Below are 8800 nucleotides of genomic sequence, written 5' to 3' on the forward strand. Positions count from 1 at the left end.
CCCCGGCCTGCGGCAGCGGTGGTCGGGGGTGAAACCCAGAAAGACGATGCCCACGTAGATGGGGGCGAAGGTCGCCGACAGCAGGGATAAGAGGAAAAATGTTTGTTTTTGGAAAAAGTCAAACTCCCCAATGTGCTCTAGAATATCATCCAGGGTGGGCATGGTGGCTGGAGGTGGCGGTCCTGGGGCTGCCCTGCGCTCTGAGAGCACAGCTCTGGGCAGAAAGTCCAAGGGTGAGAGTTGACCTGAGCCAGCGGCGGCCTCGGGCGCACGCCTCTCCGTGCTCGGCTCACTTCAAACTGCACCTCCCCGCTGTCCGCTCCTGCGGCTCTGCGGAGCGCACTGGGAGCTCCGAGGGCCAGATGTCACGTTTGCGTAACATCTTCTCCACGCGTTTGTCGCCACCTCACACTGGCACCACAAACAGCCCTTCCTCCATATTCCCCGGGGGAACCTGAGTGCGTTCACATGTCACCGCCCGCTAATCTCCCTGCACACCGAGTGTCGGGGAAATTAATACATTCCTATCAGCAGGCGCCCTCTCCTCCCAGAGCGGAGGGCACGCTGCAGTGTAATGGGATCAGAGTCCCGGGGTCAGGACCCTCTTCCGGATTCAAAGTGGATGGCAAATTCCACGGCCGGGCTTCTCCAAACAAGTGTGCTAGGACCCCTGCAGCCACTGTTTGCTTTGATTTTTTTTCAGACTTTATGATCCTCTTCAAAGTGTTTACTGCAATCTGTAGTTCTTGCCTTTCTGTCCCGAAGTGTTGCCCCTAGACCCGCTGACCAGGAGAGACTGAAATGCTCGCCTCGCGGGCAGGCTGGGTGTGAAGGCAGGCAGGAGCGCTGTCAGCCCACTTGTCCCAGTCACGGCTGTGCTCGGGTGTCTCTTCGGGATGGGGCTGGGGACACCTAAGCACGGGAGAGTCAGGCAATCTGCTTTCCCAGTGGACAAGAGCCCCTGATGCATTGTGAAGCTGCCACCAGAGGAGGTGGCCTGCTGATACACCAGTGCCAGCGTAATAAAGTACCCGAAATGGAACCCACTTCTCTTCTTTTCTCTCTATTGAAGAGCCAGTGGTATAAAGCAGGGGCCATAGGGATTTTTCTCCTCCCTGCCGCTAGAGATGTTTCTCTTGTTTCTTTTTTTTTTTTTAAGCCTATTTATGTATTTCTCCCATGAGTGAGAGACAGCGACAGAGAGACAGCAAACCCAGCAGGGCCTTGATGCCACTGTGACCCTGCAGCCTCAGCCAGCCCTTGGGCATGGCACCTGCAAGCCCAGTGTGCTCAGGAGTGTCTCTGGATGCAAAGCTGGACCGTCCGCTGTGGAAGGTCACACTGCGCTCTGTGCCCCCGAGGGGACGTCCGCTCTTGTCACCACGGCTGTGTCTGGCTGCTCTGCTACCTGGTGTCCCACTGCCACTGCCCGCCCTGTTCGTCATAAGCTGGTGCGTGGGTTCAGCACACCGAGGGACCTCCCGGGCAGCCGGTGTCCTGAGTGAGGGAGGGGTGTCTGCGCCTGGTCTCTGCTTCTGTCTGTTACTCCCAGAAGGCTGTGGGGTGGTCCTGGTGCAACTCCTGGTCCTGGTCCCTGAGAGCATTCTGAGAGCAGTGTCGAGACCCGCTTAGCACAGCTCTGGACCCCAAGTCCACGGATGAGAGTTGATTTAGCAATCAGCCAGCCTTGGGTGCGAGCAGGTGGTGACCAAGCCTGTTTCTGTGCTTGGAATGTTCCCCAAAGTGCATGTGTCGAAGGTTGTTGTGACAGGTGGAAACCGACCCCAACCGTAGTGTTGACAGCAGTGTCGAATCTCCTCTGCGTGAACAGGGTTTGGGCCGTCGGGGCGGACCCATGACTACATCCTGGTGGGTTTATAAGGAGAGAGAATGCGGCCAGGGCTGAGACACGTGGACGCCATCATGTGGCAAGAAGATCTCCAGCAGAGGGGGCCCCTGGGCCTTAAGCCCCCAACTGTGAGTTGAAAAAACATCTATTCTCTTAAATTGCCCAGACGTGGATATTTTCTGTAATCAGCCACAGAAAGAATAAGAGCAACTGTCCGCCCCCTGCACTCCCAGGGGCCAGAGACCACCCGACTGCCTTGGACTAGGACATTTACCAACACTGGAACGTGGGTTGGCTCCGTGACACACGCCCTGTCAAGACACCAGACCTTTATGCTGTGAGCAAGGGAGCTCTCGGTGAGAGCAAGAGGAGGGTCGGCTGCCAAGGAGCCCACGCAGAAATCCACGCGCGACTTCGAGCAGGCAGTCCGTACAGGAGAGGCAGACTCGACCACGCACGGCCATTGGTTTGTACAGCCATGCGACACTTCCCCGTTAATGCACTAACACGGGAACAAAGCCCACCGGCCGTGGCGGTCAGGGACAGGCTCCACTTCATAGCAAGGCCACCAGGCAGCCGCAGCCTGGGGACAGCCACAGCAGGGGCAGGGGCAGTTTGTCGCTTCATTTATGGGGGTGCTTGCATATTGAGAAGCACGGCCAGAGGTGTCCTGGCCCAGTGCCAAATGTTCCCGAGATCCGAGTAATCCAATCATGGGTTGTACTTAGCGTCAGGTGTCGGTCGGAAGTGTTTCTCAACCTCGTATCGGGTTCCCCTGTAATGTGAATAAGGGGACTGGTTGCCCTCTCTGTGTGGTACTGAGACTAGCCTTCTCCGCCCCCAGGCCACCCCTCGAGGGGACGGGGTGTGCAGGTGGGCAGTTAGAATGGCTGACTCCGCTGACGACAAGCCGGGCACCTGCCCTAGAGGAAGTGGGCAGAGACAGAGTGATGGCCCGTCAGTGACAGAGAGGTTTCTGATCCTTGTCGCACAGGGTGGCCTAGCAGTGTCCTCGGTAGATTGTCAGCACTGCCCCGGAACCAGGTGGAAGCCAGTCTGAGACTAGAAGGGCCGGAGTGGCTGATCTCAGGGTGATGGATAGGCTGCCTCCTCTGAGCCATCGGGGATGCCAGCAGAGGCCTAGCCATGGCCCTGCCAGCCCTGCCAGCCCTGCCATGGGCATGTCAGCAGGCCTTCTCTCGTAGAGCAGTGACCACACCTAAGTCAGAGAGCTGACCAGGACAGCACCCAGTGGCTTGTGATGGCAGCTGTCGTTCAGCAAGCCCCTCCTCGCTCTCCCGCTCCCCTTTCTCCCTCACCCTTCCTCCCCCCACCCACCTTCTTCAGCACCTGCCTGTTCGCCTCCCAGCTGGGCTGGGTGGGCTCCGTGGGCGGGCATGGCCGCGGATCTGCTTGATCCAGAACTGCAGGCATGTGCTTCTAAGGGAAAGGCCTTAGCAGATGTCAGCTTGCAGCGTCCCCTGCTGCCTGGCCCGTGCCGTTACACACAGATGTGCGTGGCCTGGGTGAGCCCACAGCACTGTGGCTATCACTGACTGCTGGTAAGAGCCTCCTCTCAGATTCGTCTCCTGGAACCTTCTGCACATTTGGAAATTATTCTCCCTTTTGGGGGTCAGGTAAAGTTAAACCTTCCTAGGTAGAACTTGGGATGCTGAGCCTCCTTTCCCCTCAGCCTCTCCTTCCGGGACACCCCAGCTCCCCATGTGGCTGGCCTTCTCTTCTCACCCCCACCCAGGACAGCCCTGGGCTGCCCTGGGCAACAGGGTGCTCTGGTTTCGCTCTTGCCTCAGTAGGGAGTCTGGGCTGGCACCCAGGGCCAGGCGGCTTGTCATGCAGGGCTAGGGGCTGACACCAGCTGGAAGGGGCACCGTGCAGAGGCCGTCCCTCTCCTGGGCCTCCCTCTACTGCCGTCCTGTTGGGGGCCTGGCCAGCTGCCCGTGAGCCTCCTACACCCGCGGCCTGTCTCATTTTGTTGATCTTTCTTGGCTCTGGCTTCCCAGCAGAACCATGGATTTCCTCTCAGGTTAGAAACTGGGCCAGGGGTGCTGACGATGTGGAGGCAGCCTGAGGGGGCAGAGGGGTGCTGAGGGCGGTCGCTCACTGTGGCCCAGGTCCCTCCTCTCCTCTTCTTACAGGCTTAATCTTCACCACGCCAGGAGCTTTAGAAGTCAAAACGGGACAGGACCCTGGGGTATAAGAGACCAGCCAGGAGCCAGTAGCAAACCTCAAACCCCAAAGCGGCCTGACAGACTCCCAGGGTTCCGTTTTAGAGAGCCCAAGGGAATTTTCTTTTTAAAAGGTTTTGGCCATAGGGCATTTGTGCTTGAGAGAGAGAGAGAGAGAGAGAGAGAAAGAGAGGCAGAGAGACAGAGAGAGGGAAAGTGATGAATTGCCCCCTGAGGGGATGGCCACAGCAATCTCTTCTCCTCCACTCTCCTCTCAGGATTTTGGGCATGCATCCAGAGGTACATGATGCAATTTTCAAGCCACTGGGTCCAGGACTCGAACCATGGTTAACCATGTGGGAGTCTAGCGCCTTAAGCACCATGCCACCTGCTGGCTCCTGGAACCATTTTGAAAGATCCAGATAGTTAATTACTGAGTTTCCTCCCTCAAAGATAACACTTGTCTTTAAAGACTGCATTGTCACTCTCTGTTAAATCCAATGCAGAGCACCTGGTCTGGCCTTAGGCTTTCAAGTTAGTTTAGGGGTTTAGGACATGCCACTCCACTTGGCATTTGAGAAAACAGCAGAAGCAGAGAAGCCCTCTCACCTCCCGCACCATTCTCCCCTGCAATAGGTCTAAGGCCCTTGTTGAGAGGTGGTGACCTTGCACCCGGAGGAGACAATGCCTAGTTTCGGAGACACAGGGACGACGGCAAGGAGCCGAACACACAGGCCTTGCTGAATCTCCCAGTCTCTCACCAGTGCATCGCTGCCCCCTAACTGAGCCTGTTCCCAACGCTGGCCACTCGTCATCAGACGCAGCAGAAAGTTCAGAGGCCTCCCTGTCTCTTCGGGCCCTCATTTCTGAGGGCCACGGTGTCACAGAACACAATGAGTGGACCGGCAGCTTTCCTCTTACTAGTCTGTCTTGTTACAGAGCCTCCAGCCCCAGCCTAGCAATGAGTAGAAAGAAGAAATGTTTTCCCTTCCCTAAATTAGCGGAGACGCACAGCTTAGTCACGTGCAGGTCCTCATTATCCTTTGGTCTGGCAGTCCAGACCTTTAAACAGTTTTCTTTGCCAAAGTGAACTCCGTTGATATTCAAATTCAGTAAGAGCTCTTCCGGGGTATTTTAGAGGCCCAGAAACCCACGAGGGAGTCTAATTCTTTTTTTCCCTATTCTTTTTTTCCCTATGCATGTGTGCGTGAGAGTTGGGTGAGGAGAGAGGAGCACCCTTCTCAGGGTCTGTCCACACTGCCATCGCCTTCCTCCAGCCTGTCACATCCCGGTGCTCCAGGCTGATCAGGCCAGGGATTCGAACTCTGTTCACAGGGACTGTCCACACTGCGATCCCCTTCTTCCAGCCTGTCACATCCTGGTGTTCCAGGCTGACCAGTTTAGGGACTAGAGCTCTGGTCACCTTATGGGGCCTGCTTGACCAGCAACATGTTAGCACCGCAGAGCCTGCCTGAAGTCAGCTCCCCAGTCAGATCTTTCTTAGAGAGTGAGGAGCGGCAGGAGGGTGCCCTTCACATGTAAATGAAGCGCCACTAAAGAGGGGCAGGAGAGGAATCCTGAAGACCACAGGGCCATGCTTCTTAGCTTTGATTATTATTATTTTTTAAATTTGGATTAGCAGCCGATTTCCTCTTTGACCTAGTTATTATTTCTTAAGCCTGCTTACCCGGAGCATTGGGGAAGGGGGCGTGTGCGGCCCTCCGACACCTCATGCTCACGCAAGTCCATCCCACAGCGATCTCCAAACACTCTCGTCAGCAAAGACCTCTTAAATCATGACCAAGCTCCAAGCTCACCGCGCGCAGCGCAGTTCCAGAGATCAAAGAGAGCTGGGGAGAGAGGAAGGTCTATTTTGTTATTTTTTTTTTGTGACTTCATCCTGGAGTGGGGTTGCCGCACTTGAAAGAGAGGGCACCTCTTGGGAAAATGGCCCGTTCAAGGTCAGAGGAAAGAAACCAGCACCGGGAGCCCGGGATGCTCTCTCCACCCAGAAAACCAGAAGGCCGAGACTATGTTCTCCCTGCCTTGGACGGGACAAAGGAGCCATCTGAAGATGCTCCCTGTGGCCTAAGATGGGACAGTCTGGACATCAAAAAGAATAAGAGCAGTGGGACCAGCAGTTAGCGTAATGGCTATGTCGCTGGACTCCCACGTAGTCGACTGCAGTTTGTGTCCCGGACCCAGTGGCTTAAAACTAACGCCGGGCGCGTGTGCGTGTGTGCTGAAGATCCTGAGAGGAGAATGGAGGAGAAGGGATTGCGGCGTGGCCATCCCCGCTGGGGGGTGATTTCTCGCTTTCTGTCTCTCTGTCTCTCTGTCTCTCTCTGTCTGTCTGGCAAGTGCACGCGCCCTATAGTGAAAACCTCTCCAAAAAAAAAAGAAAAGAAAATAAGAGCAGCAATGGACTGCAATGCATGGAGTACATTTTAAAAATTTGTAAGTTCAGGACCAGCAGTTGGTGTAAGGGCTACTTTGTCGCTGGACTCCCAGTGCAGTCGACTGTGGTTCAAGTCCCGGACCCAGTGGCTTAAACTCATGCCAGGCATGTGTGCGTGTGTGTCCAAGATCCCAAGAAGAGAATGGAGGAGAAAGGATTGTGGCATGGCCATCCACCCTGGGGGATAACTTTTTGCTTTCGGTCTCTCTCTCTCTCTCTGTCTTTCTGGTGAGCGCACGCACCCTATAGCAAAAACCTCTCCAAAAAAAAAAAATCCGTAAGTTCATCATGTCTTTAAAATTCCATGAAATGATGAATCTCGGCACCAATCTTCATTAGCTGCTAAATTCAGGGGTGACATGCTGGAGAGGACGTTCATACGGGAGGCCTGGTCTGACTCCGTCTGAGACCTTCCTGGCAGTGTACGAGGAGCAGCGTGACGTCACGGGCCCCATGCCACAGGGTGGTAGCAGTGTGAAAGAGCTACTTGGAATGTTTTAGATGTGATGAGAGCAGTGTGGTCCTGCTCTAAAAGAGAGGCTCAATCCATCAGAACACACCATACTGAGATGGTTATGGGTACAATGGCACCTTGTCTGCAATTTTCTCTTCTTTTTCTCTTAGAGACTTTTGCTATAGGATCCATGGGCTCACCAGAGACACAGAGAAAAACAAAGAGAGAGAAAAGTGAGAGATCAATCCCCAGGAGGGATGGCCACATCGCAATCCCTTCTCCTGCGTTCTCCTTTTGGTATTTCGGACATGCATGCACACACACGTGGTGTGAGTTTCAAGCTGCCAGGTCCAGGACTCGAACTGTGATCGACTATGTGGGAATCCAGCATCTTAACCATTACACTACCTGCTGGCCCCTTTAAAATACTTTTTTTTTTTTTTTAATGAGGACACAGATGGAGGAAATAAGAATGGCAAAATTAAAGTTACGAAATTATAGCTACTGTTGCAAAGGACAAGTCAGTGAAACAAGCTGGGTGTCCTGATTCTTTCTCATGCCTCAGGTGGCATCCATGACAGCGTTCAATGGCTTTTTTTTTAAAAGAGATTTTTGCTATATGATGCATACGCTCACTGGAGAAAGAAAGTGAAAAATCATTCCCCAGGAGGGATGGCCATGCCACAATCACTTTTCCTTCATGCTCTGCTGGGGACTTTGGGCACACACGCACACGTGCCTGGCCTATTTCAAGCCTCTGGGTCTAGGACTTGAACCACAGTTGGCCATGTGGGAGTCCAGCGACATAACCATTAGGCCATCTGCTGGTTTCTCAATGTCTTTTCCTACTGTCTTTCAGAAGACTTTTTTTTTTTTAAGAATTTTAAAATTTAACTTTATGTATTTATTCATTTATTTTATATAAACTTGACCAGAGAGAGGAAGTGAGAAAGCAAGCTGCCAGGGCCATGACTTGAACTGCAGTCAGCCATGTGGGAGTCCAGTGCCTTTAACCAGCATGCAACCTGCCGGTCCCCAGAAGACTTTCCTAAATCTATTCTCCTTTATTTTTTCACAGCCTGATTTTCCCACTGTACACGTTGGTCTGAGTGAAGTGGGATTTGCTAGAACGGCCCCAGCTCTCAGAAACATGAGGTCTGAGATGAGAAGGCATGTAAGTGTGTGTGTGTGTGTGTGTGTGTGTGTGTGCAGACCATTTGGTCCCCAGGTGCCCACGTGGTCACCACGGTGTGGACGCAGCTGTGCTGGGATGGGCTGCTGACGGGGCAGTGTCCAGTGGGCTGAGCAGTGGCTCCCCTCCTGGGGAGTCGGCTCCCGCCACCGCCTGCATAGGAAAGTAAACTAACGAGAAGGCGGCAAAGTGCTTACTCCCTCAGCTAGTATTACCTGCACCTGCAGAACGACATCGGGGGCGCCAGGTGAGACCTCGGTGCTGGACCACGCTCAGGTTCCGGTGAGTCTGAGCCCCAAAGTCCGACAGTATGGAGAAATGAAGGAGAAAGGATTGTGACAATGGTGGTACTTTCTCCCTCTTCTCTTTTTCTTCTGTTGGTGTCTCTGTGGTGAGTGCACTTGCCCTCTGGTGATAAAAAAAAAAAGAAAAAAAGAAAAAAAAAGAACAAAAGAGACCCTGTATACAAGAAATGGTGAAAGGGAAGGGACGGTAGCGGGAGGTTAACGCATTGCCCGTCGAGAACTCTCTTCAGCCCATTGAAAATAATTTAGGGATTACTTGACACCATGGCGTGCTTTGCTCCAGAAAAGCTGAATCTCACGTGGAGACTGGGATTGGAATCCCTGGCCCAATCAGCCTGAAAACCCCAGCCATGCAC

At 53.8% G+C, this 8800-nt stretch overlaps 1 protein-coding gene across 1 annotated transcript in view; it reads right to left on the reverse strand.

The window, feature by feature from the left end:
* The window catches only part of SLC22A2 (solute carrier family 22 member 2), a gene marked incomplete in the record, with an annotated part of 37808 nt that extends 37331 nt beyond the window's left edge, over positions 1 to 477 (reverse strand). Inside the window, 1 exon segment of the mRNA XM_027773356.1 lies at positions 8 to 477. Coding sequence (XP_027629157.1) covers positions 8 to 162 — 155 coding nt within the window.
* Positions 478 to 8800: the final 8323 nt, after the last annotated feature.

The sequence above is a fragment of the Tupaia chinensis genome, unplaced genomic scaffold (assembly GCF_000334495.1).
Source record: "Tupaia chinensis unplaced genomic scaffold, TupChi_1.0 Scaffold000346_1, whole genome shotgun sequence".
NCBI lineage: Eukaryota > Metazoa > Chordata > Mammalia > Scandentia > Tupaiidae > Tupaia > Tupaia belangeri.